The sequence below is a fragment of the Lycorma delicatula genome, chromosome 1 (genome assembly GCF_047948215.1).
Source record: "Lycorma delicatula isolate Av1 chromosome 1, ASM4794821v1, whole genome shotgun sequence".
Taxonomy (NCBI): domain Eukaryota; kingdom Metazoa; phylum Arthropoda; class Insecta; order Hemiptera; family Fulgoridae; genus Lycorma; species Lycorma delicatula.
Window position 1 is genome coordinate 269,825,438 of NC_134455.1, and position 25,691 is coordinate 269,851,128.

Genomic DNA, 25,691 nt, shown 5'->3' on the forward strand with positions numbered 1-25,691 from the left:
GAAGTAAAAAAGGTTTCACATAAGGAAGACTCATGGATACAGCAAAAAAAAAAAAAAAAAATGAATAAATAAATGCTGATTTAAGAATTATGTTATTAAGTAATGATGACTGGTTAAAATTAATTTGGTCAGGATAATGTTGACAACATTCATGAAAGTCTATTCTTTAATACAACTCGATTTTAAAAGCAGCTTTAGGAACAAAATGTAACTACAATAAAATAAAAAACTTTTAGTTAATAAATTCAAATTGTATTAGATACAAAACACAGTAGATAATACAACATTAAAAACCACAACTAATCATTTTCTTCATCATCATCATCATCCTGGCTATTAATCTGGAAAGAAACAAAAATCAATGAGGTTGGTTAGTAAATATAACCAAAAGAAAAAACTTAATACACTAAGCTTCAATAATACTACAAAGTAGTACCATGCACTATCATAAAATCCATCTTTTTAACAATAATTTTTTCTTTAATCTTTGGTTTGTTAGATTCTGGAAGCTTTTTTTCTCTTAACAAGGTGCTATCCAAATGTTTCCAAAATACAATACTACATACAATCACATTATATCTGGATCTTATATGCCACCATTACAGTGGGCTCAGATACTGATCCCCCAACACTTTCCAACAGAAGGTTTCCCAAAATTCTGAAACATTTTCCCTGACTAAAATAACAATCATACAAATAAAGTCCAATGATATTTCTCCAAACAACATTCAAAATAGCTCATAATTGATTCGCTTACTTCAAAAATCCGTTATGTGTAATGAATGATATTCATATGAAACATAGCAGGTTTCTGAAATAAAGGATTCAATTTGATTTTTCAACTTTGAAATTAAAAAACTGTTGATATTCTTTAATATCATAAATACAAAATTAATCTCAATGTAATATGAAAATATATTTCACAGTAGAAGTATTTTCATCTTATTCACAAAAATAATTAGATGGAGAATATAAGTCTTAAAATGTTTCTAGTAAAAATGTTTTGAAATACTCGTCTACTAAATTCTAAAATACTTGACTTGAAAATTACTCGCACACATACTGTTAATAAATGGATATGAATAATTAATTTAATACCTATTTAATCAATGTGTAAATATAATATGTATTTGAAATTTGCAGTACTGCTTAAAAAAAAAAAATATTGAATCTAATCGATTTCATTTCAATTCGACCTGGCTAGACCTTTATCTAATTTAAATAAGATTTGGTTAAAGAAACCTGATGAATCCAGCTGAATATTACTGAATAGGATTTGGCTTGAACATTATCCAACTCAATAAGATTTGATTGGATTCAACGGATTTTTTTACTAGGGAGTGGAACTTTAATTGTAGAACTAACGCTAGTAATATAATAAATTATAAATTGAAAAATTGATTTTTGATGTTTAAAAGTAACTGAAGAGTCAAAAGTTTTGCACAAAGCTCAATCTCAAATATCCAAGGTCTGTATATAAAGTAATGAAACTGGTTCAAAAAAACTTTTTATTTACAATACAATTACAAATGGATTCTATTACTTTGAAATAGTTCCCTTGGGAAGCCACACAACGCTTTTCCCACTCTTCATAGCAATGTTGGAACTCAGAAACTGGAATATACTTCACACAGTCGATTACATTTTTAAAAAAATGTTTTTTACCTTCCAAAATAGTCCTTTAAGGTTTTTTTTTTTAGAGTTGGTAACAGAAAAAAGTCGCAGGGACTCAATTCAGGTGAATAAGGTGGTTGAGGAACTACAGGAATGTCTTTCTTTACCAAAAACTCATTGAGAGTGTAACAAGGTGCATTGTCATGACAATGGACCTTGTCACACTCAAAGACATACACTGGATGCTGGACCATGATGCAGCATCCAGTTGTCTTTGATGGGTAGTCTCATTGGGAAACTCTTTTCCGCAGTCTTTCAAGAATTTCTCAGTAAACATATTAATTTACAGTCTGTCCTGTAGACAAAAACTCCAAAAGTCATTTGATTTGCTTAACATTGTCGTTGTGACTTTTAATGGTCTTCCAGAGTGTGGATCATCCGCAACTAATTCCCGGCCATCTGAAAATGCTTTAAACCACCTAAAAACTTGGGACTATGACAGAGTATCATCTCCATATGCCCTTTTCAATTTTGAAACCATTTCATTAGCATTCTCACAGAATTTAAACACAAATCTTGATTGCACAACATTGCTCATAATTAGTATCACTCATTTTTGTAACGCATAACAAAAAATTGTTTCATGAAAAGTTTATTTACATCTCACATGACTAACATAGACTAAAAATATTAATACCTAATTTAAATCAGCTGTTCATGTAACCATATGTTTACTAGTAATTTTAGTGTTGCCAGTTTGGCTGTCAAAACAAATTAGTCTCATTACTTTATTTACAGATCTCGTGCAGTTTACTATTGTACATTTCATACTTGAACCACATGTGTAATTTACAAAAAAAGTTTGTACAGAATTTTCTTAGTTTTCCCAATGATTAAAGCATCATCAGTGAGGAAAATATATAAATAGTAATTATCCTGTAATAATTTATCTGTTAAAATAAAATTTCTCGTTTCCCTGACAGTTTATAAATTTTAATAATTTTCCTGGCTTAATTTTACAAAACCTGGGGAACCCTGCAGAATACACCCAGAGTCTTTTTTGATGAGTGTGTTCTGCCCCACCTATGATTCTGGGCTAATCTCCCCTATTGTTTCAAATATTCACCCCTTCAACTTGGGAAGTAGAAAGAAGTCGCATGGACCAAGTTGGGTAACAATGAAAACAACCAACTTATGTTTTTCACCAAAAAATTGTTGTGAAGGACCCAGTAATTCTTGCACTTATCTGGATATTTTCTTCACACATCCTTCCTTAGCCAACTTAGAAGAACAAAATAGAAATCACCATTAGTCATCTGACCATGAGGTACTAACTTCTGGTGGATAACCCCGTCAGTATTGAAGAAACTGACTAAGGATTTGATCTTCTCTTGGCATGACTTGCTCTCTTTGGCTGAGGTGAGTAAAATTCATTACTCAGCAGTAATTATGAATTTTGGAACAATCTTTCTAATATTTAATTCTTAACAAAATCTGCTGACATATGCCACATGAAAAACTTACAATATTATGTCATCCCTATGATCATCTAATTGCAATCTTTCCCCCAGATGGTAGTCCCAAATGTTTATCAGCATTAATACATGTTCAGTCATTTTTAAAACGTTTAAATGAGTAGTATGTTTGTGTCTGCCCAAATGCATCAGTGCTTGCACAAATATTTTGTGTTCATGTGGTTGTTTTACCAAATCTATAATAGAACTGCATACAACTATGCTGTTCTCTTTAAACGAGACATTGCATTTGCAATCACAAGCAAAGATGTTGACAATGTGAAACTGCCTATCAACAATTAATACATCTATTTAAATTTGAATAAGTTTTGTACATTATAGCACCTTGCATAATATCATTTTCCCCAGAACATTTGAAAAAACTTCTTTGCATGATGTGAACTTACTTATACCTGAATATCTGATTCACTGTTCAAAAACCAAATATATTCTCAGCCCCTTTTTTCTAGCTATCTTTTATCAAATTCAATAAGCAACAACATAAAAACCTCACTAATACAAAAATTCTATAATTCATATTGGTTTTTCTAATATTTATTAACATATAAATATTTTTCAGTAGGCTTACATAATTTAATTTGTGATTTTAAGCAATAAAGATATGGAAATTACTCTAAATGCTGATAATTTGAAATAGAATAACAGTTATATAATTAATTTATTAAATTGTTATATTAATGTCAAAAAAAAATTAGAATTATTGTATAACAAATAAACAATACTGTTCATGTAACTGTAGTTCAAGGTGTAAACATTCTTAATTGGTCAAAACCTAAAAAAACTGATATAATTTCTATGAATTTACTCATTTATTACTTTTGGGAAACAGAAATGATTCACCATAGTTGACATTCTATAGCATAAGATATTACATTACATCTTTAAATTGTAATCTTGTACTTTATGTTTCAAATAAGTTTATAATATTAATCACTTATAGTAGAACAAAAGACTAAAAATGGAATGTTTATCAACAAAGGTTATTTTTTTTAGTTCTGTAGCGAATTTGGAATCTGTAAATAAACTTATGATAAAAATCTCAATCGGCAAGAACAACCTTTCAGCAATAGGAACTTTGTTAATATTATTAAAGGAAATTGAACAAGCAGTGCTAAAATTCTATACTGAATGCAAGTGTTTAGAGTAACAATGAGCTAAATGTTTTGCTGATCTGATTTCAATGAAAATATTTTAAGCAGTTTACAGGATGTTATTTAGATTTCAAAATTTGTATGTAGTTTAAACAAAATGTAGAGATATGAAGTTTGATCATGATAGTATTAATCTAAATCAAGAAATCTGGGAAAAAAATTATAATGCACTGAGGCTAAAAAGAATTACAATGCAGACAAAAATAATTTGTTTAAAAAGGCAATGTCAAGAAATATGTACGTAAAAAAGGATGAACTCTAGGACGTAAATTCAATAAAATGAGATCAGCATTATAGTAAAAAAATTCTGATGCTCGCATAAAGTGTGTAAAAAAAATTAAATAAAAATAATTCTGAAAGCTATAATTTCAAGGGTACTATACTAACTACTGTAATTTCAAGGGTACTAACTACTGTAATGTTTTAACTGTAAAATCTTTAATGAATGGTTCAATAACATTTTTATTTTATTTTAAAATATTTCAAACAGAAGAAAAGAATGTTTGCATAAAACTAGCTTTACAACTCTTACATATAATGGTTTAGACTAATCTTCAAAATATATTTTATGTTATAGTAATGGAGTAAATTTCATTTGAAGTAACCCCCAAAAAAATCTGGTTGCTTCACGAATTCAAAAAAAATTACAACACCCACTTGTTTTACAAGTTTCAGGATCTTAAAATTATTATTTTTTATTTAAGCAGCCATTTTTGTTACAATGCTCACACCTATTTTTGTGATTGTAAGGGTGTACTGAAAAAATCTTAACTAAAAACTACAGGTCCTGGAAGGATGAAACAAAAAGCAATTTATTTAAGCAGTTGGTTTATTTACCTATCTCTCTTTTTTTCTATGAGACCAATTACATGAGTACCAATAAAGTTGAAGATGAAAAACAAAGAAATTTCTGATATGAAAAATTTATGGTAATTTTTTCAAGAGGCAGGGATGGCATACACAGTTTGAATTATATTTTTTTATATGTAGGTATATGTTAGAAGTTGTAACATAAATAATATTAATGGTGATACTTACCCCTAAATTTTTATGCATTTTTGAAAACAATTTTTTTTTTTAAATTTTAATGTTGCTTCAAATAACTCTGATGGGGCTTGTGATACAAATCTCAAATTTGCAAAACTGCAGTGGTTTTTTTTTTAGATATTTATGGCAAATAAAGGTTTCTTGTGTATTGTACAAATAAAAAAGTTATAACTCTCAAAAACCATGAAAGACCTGTAAAAAGCGATACCATTTTGACTCGCTAAATAAGTGCTCCAAGGCATTTTTTGTATCCTTTGTACTTTAATTATTTTTATACTTATTACTGTACTTGAAATAGCCTTCTTTGAACCATTCAACTGCAGTGTTCATGTTACAATGGGGGCTTGAAGTGATTTCCAGTCAGGAGAATTCATGTTGTAACATGCTCATTTATGCTTCTTGCATCATTTACCTTTGCAGTTACAGACTGGTCAATCTGACATTAGTCAGTGACGTGTTGACATCTTTACAGTCTCAGGTTTCATCCTGTGTTCAGACGTGTTTATTAAATAAATAAGTTTTACTTAATATTATATTTGCAAATTTTAAAATCAGTTAAATTCAGTCACCTGTATGGACAACTCATAAAAGGGTGTCACAACACCCTTTGAGAACTCATAAAAAACAGTTAAGAAAAACTTAAGACAAATAACATTAGAGTAAAGCTCTTATAGAACACTTTTTCAAAATTTAAATTTAGTTTCTGGAAAGTCTCTTTGTGTTAACAATTTTAAAAGTATTTTTTCAAAAATGTAAAAACTTTCAGAAGTGATAGATAGAAGCCTTGAAAATGACGATGTGCAGGTTCCATTTTTTCATCCAGCAGGACCATGTACATCATTTCAAAAGTATCAAGACTGTAGGTACCGATCTGCAAAGTCCTGAAGAAAGTTGACAACACTTGAACTAACTACAGTGACGAGTTGTTCTCACACAATTTCAAGAGAATTATCTATCAGAAGAGTTATCACAGCTGTTGGCTAATCAAACTAAATAATAACTTTCATTGCTACAAAGACAGACTATTTCATTGAAAAATAATAAAAATTTTGCTACAATTTATTTTTTCTTCGGTAGTGTTTACTAAAATAAACCAATACAAAAATAAATTCTTGAAAAAAGATGTAGACTACTCATTGAAATTTCAGTTTGGGTAAGTTTTACAAGCATTTCTGAATCAAAATTGCATTAGGATACTGGTATTTGGTTAAGTTATCATTAATAATTTTAAAAATATTGAAAACTTCAACTTCAACATAGGAGGTAAATATTAAAAATATATAAAATATATGTAAAGTGCAAAGACAAGAAAGAAATCCCTTTGGAGCACTTATTTAGCGAGTCAAAATGGTATTGCTTTTTACAGGTTTTCCATGATTTTTGAGAGATATATATTTTTTCATATACATCTACAAAAACATTGTAAGTTGTGCAAATTTGAGACTTTTATTACCAGCCTCATCAGAGTTATTTCAAGCCAAAATGTGAATTAAAAAAAAAAAAATTAGTTTTAAAAATTCATAAAAATGTAGGGGTAGTATACAGTCATTAATATTATTACTTGCTTGTATGAAGTAAAGGAAGTATTTGTAATCATGAACAATTTTCTTCTTCAGATTTCACCTCCTTTTTTTTTTAACTTTTTTACTTCCTTTTACGAACTAAAGGAAGAATAAAATTTCATTGCGAAACATTTCAGTTTTCAAATTTCAACAGAAATATCCACTTTGATTAGTTTCAGTGTGACGTCTGTATGAACCTCTCCTATCTCAAAAATGATTCGCTGTAGGATTTTGAAATTTTGGATTTAGAACTGTTGTAACATCTAGTTGTGCACCACCCTTTTTGATTACAATCAAAATTAAAATTTTAATTAATGAAATATTTGGATCTTAAAGATAAGGCACATAGGTTTGAATAAAACTTCATCTCCTTTTGTTTTTCTTTAACTTTTCTTTTTTTTTAATTTAAATATATTGATTTAATAATAACCTGTCGTAAAAAAAGTTTTTACAATAAACAGTAATTCAATGATAATAAAAAGGAAATGACAAAAAAATTAGTGAAATAAAATTATATGCACTTTTAAAAGTGTGTAAATGTAATTTAATAGGTATTACATGTGGTGTGCACCACAATATTGCAATTGATAATTGTAACTTAAAGTCTCAATATTTTTGGATTTTCTTAACAAATTCTTATGAAATATGTATATTTATTTAAACAAAAAAAGATAATTTTATTTAACTATTTGACAGAAAAATAAAATAAATTTTTGAATTGTACTCAATTTAGTGACTGTTGAAACTATCCACTTTTATTAAAGAATTGGAGGATTGTATCTCACTTTCAAATGAAATAAGTTTAAATGAAGTGCAGCAAAAATGTGTATATGTAATTTAATAGACGTACAAGGAAGTCATGTGGTGTCAAATTAATTTTTTTATGGTAAAACTTCTAATGTACCCACATATAAAAAAATAATTCAAACTGTATGCCATCCCTGCCTCTTGAAAAAAATTACCAAAAGTGAAATTTCAGTTTTTCATGTTCAACTTTATTGGTAATTTTCTCATAGAAAAAAGAAGGATAGGTAAATAAACCACTAGACCAATCTTTTACCTTGCGAAAATATGATTAAATTGCTTTTGTTTCACCTTTCCACGACCAATAGGTTTTTAGTTATGATTTTTTCCTGTAAATTCTAACAATCACAAAAATAGATGTGCACACTGTAACAGAAATGGCTGCCACAGGTAAACTGCTTAAATCAAAAAATTTAAGGTCCTGAAACATGTAGGAAACAATAAAGTAAATTTCAATTTTTTTTGATTGGTCAAGCAACCAGGCTTGTTTTTTATTTATTTTGGAAACTTTAAATGGATTGATCCTAAATTAAGTAAGGCAAATTACATTGAATTATTTATTATTAAAATGTATAAATATTGAAATGGATTTAATAAACTGATTTATGAGTTTAGCAAAATGAAGCAGAAGGTATTGGAAGGGGGGGGGGGATTGTTACAAAACGTTCAACTTTATATGATACTGCTTTTAGAGTATAAAGTACTTAACTGTTTTATTAATCTTCTTTGTTTTTAGTGCTATTTAAAAAAAAAATCACCTATAATACTTTCTTAATGATTAATTCACCACATAATCTAAAAACTTGAGTGAATACATTATGAAAATTTCCATAATATATTTTTTCCCTGTCAAGTGGACATTAAACTGCATTTTGTTTTAAAACAGCAATATTGTCACAAAAGTAGGCTCAATTAACATATTATCATTAAAATATGTTTTCATGGTAGAGCAAAAACTGGAGTTTTAACGGAATAATAACTGTTAAAAAAAAAGTTTCATTAATGGAGCGATAACAACATTGTATGTAGTTCTTCAAAGAAGTCACACAGTACGTACTGAAATAAAAACCTGATTTATTAAAAATAAGTTTTTCATTTTATTTTATGAAGTTAAAAAAATACACATAAATGCAAAGGGGATTTTAAATTTAATTCCAACCTCTAATGAACTTTTATTATAATAAAACTATTTCGTTTTACCATAACAAACACAAAATATTCAATTTTTTAAATTTACAAGTTGTATATGCTATTTATGTTTGAAGAGAAAAAGTATCATCTTACAACCTATAATTACGTGTATGTAAGATCAAATATATATAATTTCATTTAAAAAAAAAAAGCAATTTCAGAACAGGGAATAAATTATGTGGAAAGCACATTTACTATAACAAACTTGAACGTATATTTTGAGCACAGTTTTGTTAACCAAGTTTAACTTTGGTACACATATATTACAGATCAACAAAAAAAATGGAGAAAAAATTGTATAATAGTGAAGATGTGAACATTAACTTACAAAAATGCAACTTAGCTTGAAGAATAAAAATAAAATAAAAGATTAAATGAAATGCAATTAAATTTGTTATCACTCACCTGGAAATATCTTAGTTCATATACTTCTTTCCCACTTGCTACAACTCTAAGCCAATCTCTAAGATTATTTTTCTTAAGATATTTCTTTGTAAGGTACTTCAAATATCTAAAACATCAAATACAATTATTATTTAATCTATCACACTCATTTTTAATTTGTTTAGGCTGATAAAAATAAATAACCAAACCAGATTAGTGTCACTACAGGCTCTAGAGCTAGACAATTTCAAGAAAAAAAACTGTAAATAAAAAGGGAAGGAATGAGAGAACCACAGGATCAAATAATTTAGTGAAAGAATTTTACTAAACAGTGGAATCCTTTCATGTTTGAAACTTGTTTAATCAATATGAAACTTCATAAAATGTTCTAAATATTGTGTTTAAACAAATTTTCTCACAATTTTTGCAATTAACAGTTATTATACTTTAAAGAATCAATGACCAAATTATGATCAGATTTCATGTCTACTTCAGGGTATGCTTTACAATTCAATGTTTCACTTTAGAATCACTATCTAACTGTATTATGTAATTTTTATCTAGAACGGAGCTCTAAAAGTATATATATAATCTGATTTTCCAAGTCCACACTATTATTTACTTTTCTTTCTTTGCTATATAAATTCCAAACATTCATCATTAAGTTCTCATCACTTCCTTATTTCATCTTATACAATAAAACCTGGTAGCTGGCTTGAGTTTATCTCAACTAAAATAACTTCAACATAACTTAATTTATAATATCTTCTGACACAATGTAGTGGTATCATCAGAAAAATTCAGATATCAGGTATCGGACAGAAAATTCTGTCTTCAAATCAAAATTATTATTAAATTTCATGTCACTTCTCGTATAATTCTAACAAATATCCAACTCATCTTTTCATGTTACCTCAAATAATTATACATTTTGAAGACTTCCTCTTGAATAATCTATATGTTGGCAACCAAAATTGGTGGAATATGTTACATTTTTAATACTTCCTCAGAAATAATTTTCTATTATTAATTTGCAGTATCCTGAAGTCTAGCTCTAAGAAAACGGCAAGTTTCCAATTACATTATGTGAACATTTAATATATTCTATTCCCTTAATAAATGTTAAGTTAAATTAACCACATGGAAGAATCGCTGCTTCCTTTCAGAAGCCATTAGTTTGGTTTTTCTGTATACAATTCACCACCAGAGTAGCACCTATACAGTAATCTGTTCCTCAGGGATATAAAAACTTATTCCATGAGCAGGCCTCATTCAAATTTCTAAAAAAGTCACATCACAAATAATGAATAGAGCACTGCAGTGATCGTACTTCTGTTTAAATGAATACTAGAATTATTGTTGTATATTATTGTTCTAAAATATTTTATGCAAAAAAAAGAAAAGATAATATATATAAATTAAAAAGATGAATGTAATTAGTCAGGTAATCTAAAATGTCACTTTGGGTCAATCCATTTGAAGTGTCCCAAAAAACATAAGCTGATTGTTTGACAAATTAAAAAAAAATTGAACCCTTTATTTTCTAAATGTTACAGGACCTTAAAGCTATTTTTTTTTAATTTTCTATTTAAGCATTTACCTGCTGTACTGGCCATTTTTCTTATGGTGGACACATCTATTTTTGTGATTGTAAGGGTTTACAGAAAAAATGATAACTAAAAAACTACTGATCCTGGAAGGTTGAAACGAAAACCAATTTATTCATTATTTTCACAAGGTAAAATATTGGATCAGAGTTTTATAGCTATATTTACCTATCTCTCTTCTTTCTATGAGACCAATTACATGATTACCAATGAAGTTGAACATTAAAAACAATGAAATTTCACTTTTGGCAATTTTTTTCAAGTGATGTGGTGTCAAAATCAGATTTTTTTATGGTGAAACTACTAACATATACCTACTATAAAAAAAATAATTCAAACTGTGTATGCCATCCCTGCCTCTTGAAAAAAATTTACCAAAAGTGAAATTTCACAGTTTTTCATGAAATTGGTCTCACAGAAAGGAGAATAAGTAAATAAACCACTGGTCCAATCTTTTGAGAAAATATAAATAAATTGCTTTTTGTTTCATCCTTCCAGGACCAATAGTTTTTTTAGTTATGCTTTTTTTTCCGTAACCCTTACAATCACAAAAATAGGTGTGTGTGTGCGCGCACCGTAACAAAAATGGCTGCTACAGGTAAACTGCTTAAAAAATTTTAAGGTCCTAAGACCTTAATGCCAAAAAATTCCAATTATGTAGGAAACAAGTGGGCAAGTTTCTTTTTTGTTTAAATTGGTTAAGCAGTATCCAGGCGGAAGAGGAAGTCTGAGCCAGTGCCATCGACTAGCTCCTCTGAGGATGAGGTAAGCGAAGCGATGGACACAGGGGTAACCACCCAGATGCAATCCTCCCTGGTAGTTGAATGTTTAAAAAGGTGAAGGACAGATCTGGCAGTTCTGCCCCACTGGCTAAAGTGATCCAGGATCTGGACTTTGTTAAATTTTCTGTCACTTCCTGGTGGTGTGAGCGCAGGGGCAAGGAAGACGATTCTTCTCCGCCTAGCTAGGGTTAGTAGGAAGGCTTTTACGGCGATGTGTGAGGGCTTTAAAGCTTTTGCCTCTAAGCCCAAGGAGGTGAAAGCGGTTCCTAAGGTGGTCTTAGCCCTAGCGCTATGCTGATGTACTCAAAACCAAGCATTAGGCCAGCAAGGCGGCTGAAAAGCTAGAGGTGCTTTTCATAAACAAGGCAGAGGGCTTGAAGATCACAAGCCAAGACTTGAAGCGTGATTTCTGGGCAGCCCTTTGCGGCGACCAGATTCACTTAAAGATCAGGGTCATTAAGGAGACAGCAAAGGGCTGGTAGTTGTGGCCGAGAACAAGGATATGGTCCAAATCATCAAGGAGTCTCTGGTAGTTAAGAAGCTTGAAGTCAAGGTAGGCCCCAAGTGTTTGATAGTGTCATAGTTTATGACATAGAACAGAGCCTCTCTGATGTCACTCATCCGAGGGCAGAACACTGACTTGGACGAGGCCTCATTTAAGGATCAGTGCAGGCTTGCCTTCAAGACTGGTAAGTGTAATGCCCCATGGTATCACGGAGTGTATGGGCTACGGGATGGTCTCCATCAGAAGTTTGTCGGAGGGATAAATGAATATTAGTTGATTTCTCATCCTGTCGTGTCAAGGAATACCTGGATGTGCAGCAATGCTTTTAAGTGTTGTAGGTTTGGCCACAGGGCCAACTTTCTGTAAGTATGCATCGGTGTGTGTGCATTGTGGCGAGGAGGGCCACAAGCCTGACAACAGTCCTTAGATAAAAGAGGCTCCGTCTTGCGTTAACTGTAAAAGGTTGCGCAAAAGTCATAGACACTCTGTCAATAGTAAGGAGTGTGGTTGCTACTTGAGAGCAGTTGAGATGTACCTCAACTCTCTCAATGGTTAGGTTTGGTCAACTTAATGCCCAGGGACCCTGTGCAGTCCAAGTTGTGCTAGGTGAGGTTGTTGAGAAACAGAGCCTCGATGTACTCCTCTACAGCACCTGTATGTGGTTAAAGGTGATCTGTCAGGCTTTTCAGGCTGGAATAAGTTTTTCATTGGTGATAGCAAATCCGCCGTACTGAGCAGGAAGTCGATAGATAGGGTCTTCATATGGAAGGCCTCTGACACGCATCACATTGTTGTTAAGCTTGCCGTGAATGGTTTGGACATAGTTCATACTTTCAGTACAGAGATCCCACTCAACAGCACTTTGAAAGATGGGATAGAATTGTTCGGTTGGTAGTGAGTCATCCTATTCTTATAGGAGTTGATGTGAATGCCAAATCGCTTCTTTGGCACAGTGGGATCACAGACGATGGCGGCGAATTAATAGAAGATTTCATTGCGCAGCATCAGTTTGATGTCTTCAATGTAGTCTGTGAGTTGACTACCTTCGCCATTGCAGTTGGTTTGCGGCGGAGGGCCTTCTATGGTACCAACATGAATGTTACAATTGATAAGGATATTTCCGGCAGGATTCTAAATTGGTCAGTAGTTGATGATTGTGAAAGTGATCACTGGCTAATAGTTTTCGATTCGGTAGGTGGGCTGCGCGATGTCTTTAGGGCGGCCATTCCTGTTCAGTAGGGGCGCTTCATGCACAGGCGGGCGGATTGGCCCAAGTTTTCTAATATTCTTGCGGCCAGGCTGTGAGTTTTTACTCGCAGTCTGGACGAGGTACCATTGGATGACCTGGCAAAGAATTTTTCTTCTGCGGTAGTTGAAGCCGCTGAACATTCTATCCCTTGGAGTACAGGTTGAGAGAGAGAGAGAGTAGCTGGATGGTGGACTCAGGAATTGACCGCGATGAAGCAGACTGTGGGCCGGCTCAGGAGAGCTGTACAGTGTGCGGATGATCCTGATTGGCATGCAGTCTTGATTACGGATTATCATTGGAAGAGGACAGAGTATTTTCATAATAATTAGGTCTTCTAAATGAGATTCCTGGCGCTCTTGTTCAAGAGAACCCGTGGAATGTTCTTTATCAAGTTCTTGGTCATAAGTGGAAAAAATACATTCTTCTGTCGGCTCTCTCGACCCAAGATGGTGTTGTTAGAGATAAAAATCATTTCCTCACTCATCTGATGGACGATCTACTTCCAGATGATACCGAGGTTGGTGAGACCTCGTATCATTGATGTGACCGAAGGGAAGTTGCAGGTTTTCACTCTGAAATTGTGTCTTCAGAAATTACTGAGGCGGAAGTCCATCAAGTAACTTGTAGCCTAGCTACAAATAAGGACCCTGGATATGATGGTATCACGGTGTAGCTCATTGTTCGCACCTTGCCTGTAATTCTTGGTCCACTGACTGGAGTTTTCAATAGGCTGTTGTTCATTGGGCACTTCTCAGCATGTTGAAATTGCTCTTCAAGGATGGCGACAATGATCCCACTGTAAGTTCCTCTTGCCTGTAGTAGTAAGGTTTTCTAGGTCTTGTACCTCCGCATTAACAGCAGGCTAACTTCTAATTACATGCTGATGGACAACCAGTAAGGTTTCCGCCCTCTGGCAAGGACACAGAGGACGCGCTTCTTAGGGTTATGGATTTGGCTTCTGCAAGTATGCACTCTGTGTCTTTACTGGATATATCCGGGGCTTTCAATAACTTGTGGTGGCCCTCTGTATTGTTTCAACTGCAGCAGCGTGGTTGCATGCTAAACGAGATTACAACTATCTTGAACTACTTCAGCGACAGGACTGTCATTCTTCATGATGGCAGTTTGGAAGTAAGAAAGATCCAGTCTAAAGGTTGTCCATACGGCAGTGTTCTAGGTTCACTCATCTGGGTCGTTGAGTTCAATTCTCTCATGCATTTGTGTATGCCCACTGGCTGTCGCATTGTGGCTTATGCCGATGATGGGCTGCTGCTGGTCAAGGGCAACTCATGTGCTGAGATAGAGCTCAGAGTGACACAGGCATGTAAGGTACTAAGGTTGTGGATTCTTTAGCATAAGATGGTTTTCAGCGCAGAGAAAACCACTATGATGTTCTTGGAGAGTCGTCTAGCTGCAACCCATCATCCGTGGGTTGTGATGGACAGCCTTCTAATTAGGTATGTTACCGTTCAGCGGTATCAGGGTGTTATTCCTTGATGAGAAGCTTCTAGTTTGTAGCAAAGAAGGCCATTGATGCTTTCTTCAGTGTCTGTAGTCATTCATCCCAATTGGGGGTTGAATTATCGTACCATGTGTATTCCTTACAAAGGTGTCTGTGAGGCCACAATGTTGTACATGCGCCCACCTGGGCTCATTGTTTACAATTACAATGTTATAGGGACATTCTGTTGCAAGCGCAGCGTCTTCTATTGCTAGCTGTTGTTGGTGGCTATAGAACTTGTCTCGCAAGAGGCAGTCACTGTTATTGCCGGCATAAACCCCCTTGACATCTCAGCTACAGAACATAGTCAGCGGTATATTTCCGAGAAGGGAAGCCTTCTAACTTCAGGGTGTATGCGGGAAATTGAAGACGAAGGTTTTGACTCTTGGCAAGCTAGATGGAACGATTCTTCTACTGGTCGATACACGCATAGTATTTTTCTAAATGTTAGAGTTGTGAGCGATTAGCTGGGTTTCTAAAAATAAGCTGCAAGGTGTAATACAAAGGTTACTTACTGTAATATGTTACTAGTGAAATTTACATTACTGTAATATTTAAAGTAGGTAGAAAGAATATGAAGACACAAATTATCATAGTATTAAGCATAAAAAACTCTAGTAACTCAGGTGAAGAAAGACAAAAATAAATGGATAAATTTTTGCCGGCCCCCTGTGGCGCAAGAGGTAGTGTCTCGGCCTTTCATCCATAGGTCCCATGTAGGCATGGCATTTTCACACATGCTACAAGTCATTCATCTCATCCTCTGAAGTAATACCTAATGATAGACCTGGAGGCAAAAAAAAATAAATGCTACATCTGCATAAGGATAAAGTTATATATGAAGAATTTCCATTTTGGATGAACTTCAATTATATTGTGTAATACACTTAAAACTACTAACCTTTTTGAGAAGGGGATATCTGCATTTAATGTTACTTTCATCTTATTACGTTCTAAACTTACTGCATTTCCAAAATTATTTGTTTTCCCATTAATTTTTATTCGTTCTTGTAAATATTTTTCCTGAAATGACAAATTAAATACTCTTAGTTAACTAAATAAATAATTTTTTTATACTTAGCAACAGAACAGCATCAAATATAGTAAAACTATTCAAAATTTAAAATATCTGCAACACTGACACATAACATTGGCCACAGTTCAAATTATTGTCACTTCTGTATATGCATATCATATGCTTACCTTAATTATACCTTGATCTTCCTCTATCCGCAAGGTTTCTCATTTCTTATTGAGAAATTATAGCTTTCCTATTAATGGTTAAATTAATTTAATATTTTTGACAAATTTTCTTAAGAAATAAGTGTGTTTTTGTAAAAATTATACTATCTCAGTGGAAGGATGTATGCTAATCACTGTCTCTCTTGTTCTAATTTAAGTAATTAATGTATACAAATTGACAGGATTAACTAGTTATTATCATCAATGATCAAGTTTGAATGTTAATGGTAACTAAAAAACTACAGATGTAATTTAAAATGTACTATTAAATGTTCTATTAAAATGTACAATTTTATTTTGTTACTGACATTTGTTTACAAACAAATGAGAGGGTAACTAAGGAAAAACTTAATTTAACTTTTTAATCATATTGGCTTACACCAGTGTGAAAATGCTCAAAAACAATCTATATAAGTAAAAGTGTATAAAAACACATATGAGTTATCCAACAAGACATGAAATGAATTCAACTTTTCATGAAGGAAAATCTTTCAATAAGCAGAAGATTCCCGAAGGTATTTGTGATAGCAACTACATACTTTATTTCAGACAAAGAATTTTATTTATGAGACTTTTTTTGTGACTGTCAAATTTTGGGATTTTTGTAACAAAGTAATCCTAAAATAGTTTGTAAGCATTAAAAAATTACAACAATAACCATTTTAAACTTATTGACGTACAATCAAGAAATATATATTCTGTTTATTGTCAGGACATGATAGTAAGCTGTAGTTTAATCTGCATTGGAATGTTCAATTTTCAAATCAATACAAATTATAAAAAATTAAAATTACAATTAATTGGACATAAATTATAAATTTATGTCCAATAAATGGACATAAACAACAACAAAAAATATAACCACAAATATACATATTATTTGTGGATAAAAGTATTTGTTCTGAAAGCTTCAGTTTTTCCAGTCAAGTGGCCACCTCCTCTATCTAAGATCAGCTATGTACACACATACGTTGATAAATAACTCTGTTTAATCTACTATAGAGTACTCCTTATAAATGGAGGAAAATGCTAATCTGTTGTCTTTATTCTGACTTAATATAAAGATCCCACAGGCATCAATAAGTGGGAGTTTATATTGAACTGTGCTACGTAATACTCTCCATTAATTAACCTCTTTGAGGACCACACCTTTTTTGGGAGATGGTTAAAAAAATTGCATACTTATATATTATTGTTGAGAAAAAAAAAAAAAAAAAACTGTACAGCACCTTATGGTGACACAGTAAGCTTGGGCTAAAAAATGTATAAAATTTTTTATTACCAATATTTTTTTAATTATAGGAAAACTAACGCACTATCTACTAAAAATGTTTTTTGTGGTCACACCTTTTTTCTAAAAATAAAAAAATTGAGTTTGAGACACTTAAATCAAAATCAGTAATTTTTTTAGAACTATCAGTACAAAATTCACTATCAGATTGAACATTCCTAAGTTCCCGATCATTTTCACTCGATGTTCGAAATACACTGCTCATTTTGCGTATTGTAGCAAGACATTAATAAATATTATCCGAAAAAAGAAAAACAAAACACTAAGACGAAGTAAGTATAATGTTACGATCCGAAAGTCACAACAACTAAAAACAAAGATAAATGCACAATGTTCTCTGCTCATCTACATTCTATGCAACAAACCAATAAATACAGTAAAAAATATAAATAAATAAAACATTCCTTTACACTCTGAAGAAACTATGATTTCACCGCCAATTCAAAATAATAACAAAACAATGATGTCTACATATAATGCAATGAACATGATTAAATGTTCTCTAAAATAAACAGTTGAAGTTCAAAATAATAATTATTTTTGTTTATCATCTGAATATTAATTGCTATGTCATGTGCGACTTTAAACCACAACTAACGTTACCTATATCAAGCGGACTGCCATGACAAGCAAACATGTGATCAGTACTAATGTTTCTTCACCAAACTCTCTCTCGCATATAATGAGATTGATGAAAATTACCAGTTGGTCTTTTTACCATTAAACTCACCTGATGAAAAATTAGCAAGTGGGTTAAATTATATAATCAAATAATAAAGCACAGAGCACCTTGAACTCATATTCTGAAAGGTAAAGGAAGTCATAATCTGAAAATAATGAATTATGGTTTTAGATATTTCTGCTCCCTCTATGAATCATGAGACCTTGCCAATGGTGAGGGGGCTTGAGTGCTCAGTGATAAAAGAGTAGCTGGACCGAAGGTGCAACCATATTGGAAAGGTATCTGCTGTAGAGAGCCAGACTAATTCCTGAAAGAGGGCAGCAGCTCTTTCAGTAGTTAAAGGCATAGGTCAGGAGAACTTAAAAGGCTATATCAACATCACTCAATCTTCTGAGTACAGTGGAACTGAAAGCAATGGAAAACTACAGCTGTTCTTTTTCCAAGAAAATATAGCACTCCTCTGCATTTACAAGTAACAAAGATGGAGGAGGCGACTTCCTTGGTAAAATATTTCAGAGGCAAACTAGTATCCCATTCGGATCTCTAGGTGGGAACTACTACGGAAGGGGTCACCAGAAAATTAAAAAATAACATTCTATGAGTTGGAGCATGGAATGTTAAAGTCTAAAAAAAAATGGTAGGTTAGAAAATTTAAAGAGGGAAATGGATAGGTAAAATGTAGATGTAGTAGGAATTAGCTAGGTTTGATGGGAAGAAGAAAACTACTTTTGATCAGGTGATTATAGAATAATTAACTAAGCGTCAAATAACGGGCAGGCAAGACTACGTTTCGTAATGAACAAGATAGGGAAGAGAGAGTAGAGTATTTCAAAAAGATTAGTAAAAGAATCAGTGTAATCAGGATAAAATCAAAACCTAAGCCGACAACGATTTTTATTGTCTATATGCCTATAAGTGCCAATGATGATAATGATGCGGTAGTGAGTATACGAAGAAATTAAAATACATAAAAGGAGATGAAAATTTAATAACAGTTTGAGATTGGAATGCAAGCATTGGAAAATGCAAAGAAGGAAATACTGTGGGTGAATACAGGCTGGGCAAAAGGAATGAAAAGGGGACGGGGAATGAAAGGTATTAGATACATTATTTCACGGTTAAGCAAAGATTTAGAAATTAACTTGTTGACTGCAAAGCATATCCAGGAGCAGACACTGATAGCAACCATAATTTAGTGATAATGAAAAGTAGATTGGGTTTTAAAAACCTAAAGACCTTTTTTTTCAGGTTTTTTATCAGAATAATTGGTGGAATTTAGAAAAGCTTGAGGAAGAGGAGGTAAAGAAGATTTTTGGGGAGGGCATTGGAAGAGGTCTGAATAAAAAATATATGGTAGAAAATATAGAAAAATGGGGTAAATGTTAAAAAGGTAATTATTAAATCAACAGAAGCAAACTTAGGCAGAACGAAGAGAACTGGTAGAAAATCTTGGTCATCAGTGGATGCAGCTGATGGATGAACGCAGAAAATCTAAGAATGCTAGTGATGAAGGTAAAAGGAACTATCAACAATTAGGAAATACTATAAACAGAAGTGCAAATTAGTGAAAGAAAAGTGTACAGAAGTGGAAAGAGAAATGATCATTGGTTTAATAGACGGAGCAAACAGTAAAGTTAAGAAGAATTTTTTGGTACATAAATTAAAATCTAATGTGTTAAATAATGACAGTGCACCAATTTATAAAATGAAAGAAAAGGTTAAACGGAGGAAATGAATTAGAAAATGGTGTTATAGAGGAAGAAGAGGAAGTTGAAAAGGGAGATACAATACTGACATCTGAATTTAGTAGAGCATTAAAAGATTTGAACAGCAGAAAGACTCCTAGAATAGATGGGATAGCTGCAGAATTACTGTGCAGTGCTGGTGAGGAAGCAATAGATTAAAAAACTGGTGTGTAATATTTATGAAAAAGAGTGTTATTGTCATGATACCAAAGAAAGCAGGAGCAGATAAATGTGAAGAATACAGAACAATTAGCTTAACTACTCGGCATCAAAAATCTTAACTAGAATTCTGTACAGAAGAAGGAGAGTGGAAGAAGTTTTAGGAGAAGACCAATTTGGTTTCAGGAAAAGTATAGGGATTAATAATAGAAGGAAGATTAAAGAAAAACAAACCGACATACATGGCATTTATAGACTTAAAAAAGACATTTGATAGCGTAGACTAGAATAAAATGTTCAGCATATTAAAAAGTTTAGAGTTCATGTCTAGACATAAAAAAATTGCTAACATGTACAGGAACCAAATTGCAACAGTAATAATTGAAGAGCATAAGAAAGAAGCATTATTAAATAAGGTAGTCCAACAAGGGATGTTCCCTATCCCCATTACTTTTTAATCTTTACACAAACCTAGCTGTTAATGATGTTAAAGAACAGTTTAGATCTGTAGTAACAGTGCAAGGGGGAAGGAAAAATGATGCTATGATTTGCAGATGATATAGTAATTCTAGCAGAGTAAAAAAAAAAAAAAAACAACAATGAATGGCATGGATGAAGTCCTTCGCAAGAACCACCACATAAAAATAAACAAGAACAAAACGAAAGTTATGAAATGTAGTATAGATGGACCACTGAATATAAAAATAGGACATGAAAAGACTATGGAGGTAGAAGAATTTCGTTATTTGGGAAGAATTACTGAAAATGGACGAAACAAGAACAATATAAAATGACGAATAGCACAGATGAAACGAGCTTTCAGTCAGAGATATAATTTGTTTACATCAAAAATTAATTTAAACATCAGGGAAATATTTTTGAAAGTATATGTCTGGAGCGTTACTTTATATGGAAGTAAAACTTGGATGATTAAGAGTACCTGAGAAGAAAAGATTAGAAGCTTTTGGAATGTAGTGCTATAGGAGAATGTTAAAAATCAGGCAGGTAGATAAAGTGACAAATGAAGAGGTATTGCAGGAAACTGATGAAGAAAGAAGCATTTAGAAAAATACAACTAAAAGAAGACAGACTTATAGACATCTTAAGACAACCTGGAATAGTCGTTTTGATATTGGAGGGACAGGTAGATGGGAAATATTGTCCAGGCAGGCAACGTTTGGCATAATAAATTGGCAATAAATTGTTAGAGATGTAGGATGTAGGGGTATATTGAAATGAAATGACTGGCACTAACTAGGGAATCTTGGATAGCTGCAATAAACCAGTCAAATGAATGAAGAAAAAAAAGAACTTTTCTGTAAGTAAATTCATTTTAACACTGAAATACAAGCTTGTTTGCTTTCATCCAAGCCCTCCTGCCTGGTTCACCAAGCTCAGGTAGCCTCAAAACCACTGAGCTGGCTACTAACAGCGGACGCCCGGGAGAACAGTACACCGCCTTGAGACTGGTCACCTCCCTACAAGAAGGCGCAGGATAGGCGCATGTTGTGTTTGAGTGTTGACCACCCCCTAGCATCCGCCATGTGGGACAGAGACACTCACAGACTAGGAAGTAATTTCCTCTGCAAAGCACTCTGCCAAACACAACTTGACCGCCAGAATATGAAATTTATCAGATAGTCAGTTTATGCAACTTAAGTAAACAAACCATACTAAATTGGAAATTAACATTGTTCATCCACTTCCAAACTCTGTATGAATTTAAAAATTGAACAAGCTCAGTGCTGCCACAAGGCGATTAAAACCACAAAAAATTCAAACTGATAGAAAAAACCTCTTAAAAAAGTTATTAAATCAACAGTAAATATGTTTTAAATTAATTGCAAAATGGACATGTGTAGCACTAGTAAGTCACCGAGAGACCTGTTTAACAGTATCACCATTACCTGTGCACACATGGTGACAACACTATGATTAATGTTATCATCATGTTATGATTTTTTTTTTTTTTAAGAACAGGTAGTTTCAGTTTTTCTTGCGACTTAGTAGTATGATATGTGGTCCCATATAATATGGTATATTGTCAATTCTTGACATGTTAATTTTACTCAGCAGTAGGCAGTGGTTTTTTTGAGCCCTTCTTTTCAATTTCTACACGATCATTTTCATGTTCAGTTATATATGTAAATTCTCTCTTATTAAACCATATTCCAATACCTAATTCTGAATATTGGCAAACAATCTCCAGTTTTTCAGGTTTGCCTTCAAAATACCAACCATATATTTTTTTGTTACCATGAAAAGTGTTAGTGGTATAAGAATATGGTTCTAATAACTTTAAATAAATGATAGGAATTATAGAGGGTCGATCAATAATAATAGACAAATTATCCACTTTTACATTTTAAACCATACTGTTTTAACATCAGTGAGTGAATTTTGGCCAATTTTATACCTTCAGTAAATAAAAATCTCATCACAGCATGCTGTTCTACAATACACATATCAAGAAGAGCTGCTATTTTGAAATAAACAAAAGGTTAATGGAAATTCTCTTTGTACCAGATACTGTCAGGAATGTCAACTTAACATCAGACAATTTCAGTAAACTCAAATACTTTTTCAGCAGTTGCCATCTGTCTCTTTTTATTGAATGACCTTTGTAATAATTATTTATGTGTACATATATTGTACCTTCAATTTTTTCCATCAATTGCAGGACGTTTAATTCATGACCCTTTCCACTAAACTAATATACAGTTTTACTTTTAATATTGTTCTGTTAGATTCAGTAAGCAGAAACAATTTTATGCCATACTTATGTTTTTCTATTTTTGAAACTGTTGTATTGGATAAACTTACCATAAAATCACTGATGCATACTTCTTTTTTAGTTAGGGTAGCTAAGCAATCAATTTTTTACTTAATAACTTGATAAGGATCTTATTTTTATAATAGGTTTTTATATAACTTCTACTGCTTGATTCTAGTAGAAAATTTAAGGTTCTGCAAGATAATTAAAGATGCGATTTTACCCTATAAATTATGGAATCTCGAATTATCTATGGATAAGCCAATATCTTTCACTCTATTCAACTTAATTTTACCCATTTGCAGTTGTCCAAAAATACTTGGAGCTCATTTTGTTTTAATGGCTTTCATAACTTTTATGAGTGAGGAGAATTAATTTTAATTTTGAAATTATCAGCACAGAAGAGCAAAGAACTCATCATAAGCTAATAAATAAATAAAAAAACTATTTCTCACTTCCATTTAATTAGTATGCCTACTTGTTACTTAATCAGTTGTGATTTTGTTTACATTGGCAACAGCCATACAGGCTCTTTGTGATTGGTCGTTTTGTTTGACAGCGGCCATCTTGCATTGATCTGATTGGTTTTCCTTTGTTTACATTTTCATCTGATTTATTAGCCTCTTATTTATTAAAAAACTGTTTTCTTGTGATTTTTTGTAACAATAATAACACAAAATTACGAAATATTTTTCTCAATTTGATCGCAGCACCAACTGTTGGGACAAACTAAAATTAAAATAGAATATCATTGAATATTCGATACTGCGATGGTAGTGCAGTCTGCCGGATCCAATGTAAAACATTCCAAAATCAACAACTACTTATAAATAAAAAATTAATTAAAAAAACATTTTCCAGTGGACCAAATTGTGAATCTAAATCATTCTTGAATCCCCTTGAACACACACACATTTCATCAAAATCAGTCCAACCGTTTACGAGTTCACTTTCATACACACGCACACAAGAAATATATATATAAAGATTTAAGAAAGGTAAGGCAAACAAGTCCTAACCATTGATGGGATAAAAATCTCTTTAACACAACCTACAACTTTATGCTTTCATATTAAATTGGCATATAACAAGCAATACAGAATCCCTAATTGATGAGAGCCAAATGGATATTAGGAAAGGACAATCTTGGATTAAAAGATAATCTTGCAAAATGACAAAAATTTAAATGAGGTATTATAGTGTCCTTTAAAAATTGGGAATTGGGACGTGTTGATGACTTTTACTACAGAATATATATATATTTTTTGTTTTTATGGAGAAAAATGGTTATCCACAAAATTTAGTAGAAAACATAATTAGAATGTACAATAAAACAGCTATTATAATTGAGGTAAGAATGGAGAACAATATGAATAATCTCAGCTCAGACATATATTTTAACAGCCACTGCTACAGTGTCATTAACTACATTACTTACAGCTAACAGTGTGAAATTACCACCCTGTATAAGTTAACTATAACCAAGGACAACTATGGTAACTGGTGTGGTTTATTAAACTTGACTTTGGCCAATGTTATTTACCCTTACTTCACTTTTATTTTTACTATCCCTGGGATTCTTCCAGATTTCTTCCAAGTACTGTGGAAATATCAGATGATAATTACCACACTCTTGTCTTGTCAAGAATTTGATTTCAATATGTGGATGATAAATTTCCAGAAACTTAATTAACAGTAAGTTATGTTTAAAGTTATCAATTTAAATCTAATAAAGAACTGATATAATTAAATATATTGAATTACAAATAAAAAATGTTTGATTATTAATGAAAACTGAAGTCTACTCACAAAATTAGCTACATCCATAATGTTATCTTCAAATGGATGTGTACAATCAATAACAAACTTTAAAGATATTTTCTTTTTTTTTTGCCCTTTCCCTTTCACATGTTGTTTTTTCATTCCCTGTGGTGGTTTCTTCACGGCTAGAACTGATTTTTTAGGGGTTGGAGTAGGCTTCTTAACAGCGACTGGTTTCTTAGTAGGTGCTCCAGCAACAGCAGGAGTTGTACCTGTTGCAGCCTTTTTGGCAGGTGGTGCAGTAGAGGGAGGTGCTGATCTTTTTGTTGCTTGCAGCTGGGCTCCCTTTGCTACAGATGCAGAGGCTCCTTTAGCTGCACCCTTTGCAGGTGTTGCTCCTTTGGCTGATGCAGCCTTGGGTGCAGTTGCTGCTCCTGTAACAAAATACAAGAATATAGTCACATGATTTTTAATTCTAATTAATGTTCACATATGCTGAGGGGTGAAAATGTTTCCACTAGATACATATAATACTGATTTTATGCAATTAGAAGTAGTTTGAGTGATGCATCTAATCATAACAGAATAGTTTAAAAAATTAGTTTTCTAATAACTTTGTGAAGAATTTAAAAATGTAAAAAAATGTTTAAATTATATTTTCTTTAAAATGCATTTTCAATAGCAATGTGTGGATTGGCTGTTTGATACCTAAATTTTATTATTTTGAACATAATTATCAGGAACTAGCATTAAAATTAAATATTTAAATCTTAATTTTCCATGAATTGATTTGATGTTTGTAAAAGCTAGTTTAAAACTACATACATACTACCCAAGTTTATAATCTAAATTAAAAATTTGTATCCCATCACTAAATGAGGTCATACTGGGTGACACACAGGAAGCGGATGGTTTTGAACTGCATAGTACTGAGGGCACAGTGGTGGGGATAGTTCTTCTCACAGGAGGCCATTTCAATAACAACAGTCGTGGAACTTATTAGATCGGATGTTCGCATGATAGTTTACTTAGAAGTGGCGAGTCTATCACAGCTACGCAGTGACACTTTTGAGACAATTCAGTCTCAATCAGCATGGAGCGGTTCT

General features: G+C 32.3%; 1 protein-coding gene across 1 annotated transcript in view; it reads right to left on the reverse strand.

Moving 5' to 3' along the window:
- Window positions 1–230: 230 nt before the first annotated feature.
- The window catches only part of RpL22 (Ribosomal protein L22), a 33,759-nt gene continuing 8,298 nt past the window's right edge, over window positions 231–25,691 (reverse strand). Inside the window, exons 3-6 of the mRNA XM_075377195.1 lie at window positions 24,634–25,019; window positions 15,834–15,955; window positions 9,310–9,415; window positions 231–341 (exon numbers count right to left, since the gene is read on the reverse strand). Coding sequence (XP_075233310.1) covers window positions 300–341; window positions 9,310–9,415; window positions 15,834–15,955; window positions 24,634–25,019 — 656 coding nt within the window. The 3' untranslated portion in view covers window positions 231–299. The remainder of the gene's footprint in view (window positions 342–9,309; window positions 9,416–15,833; window positions 15,956–24,633; window positions 25,020–25,691) is intronic.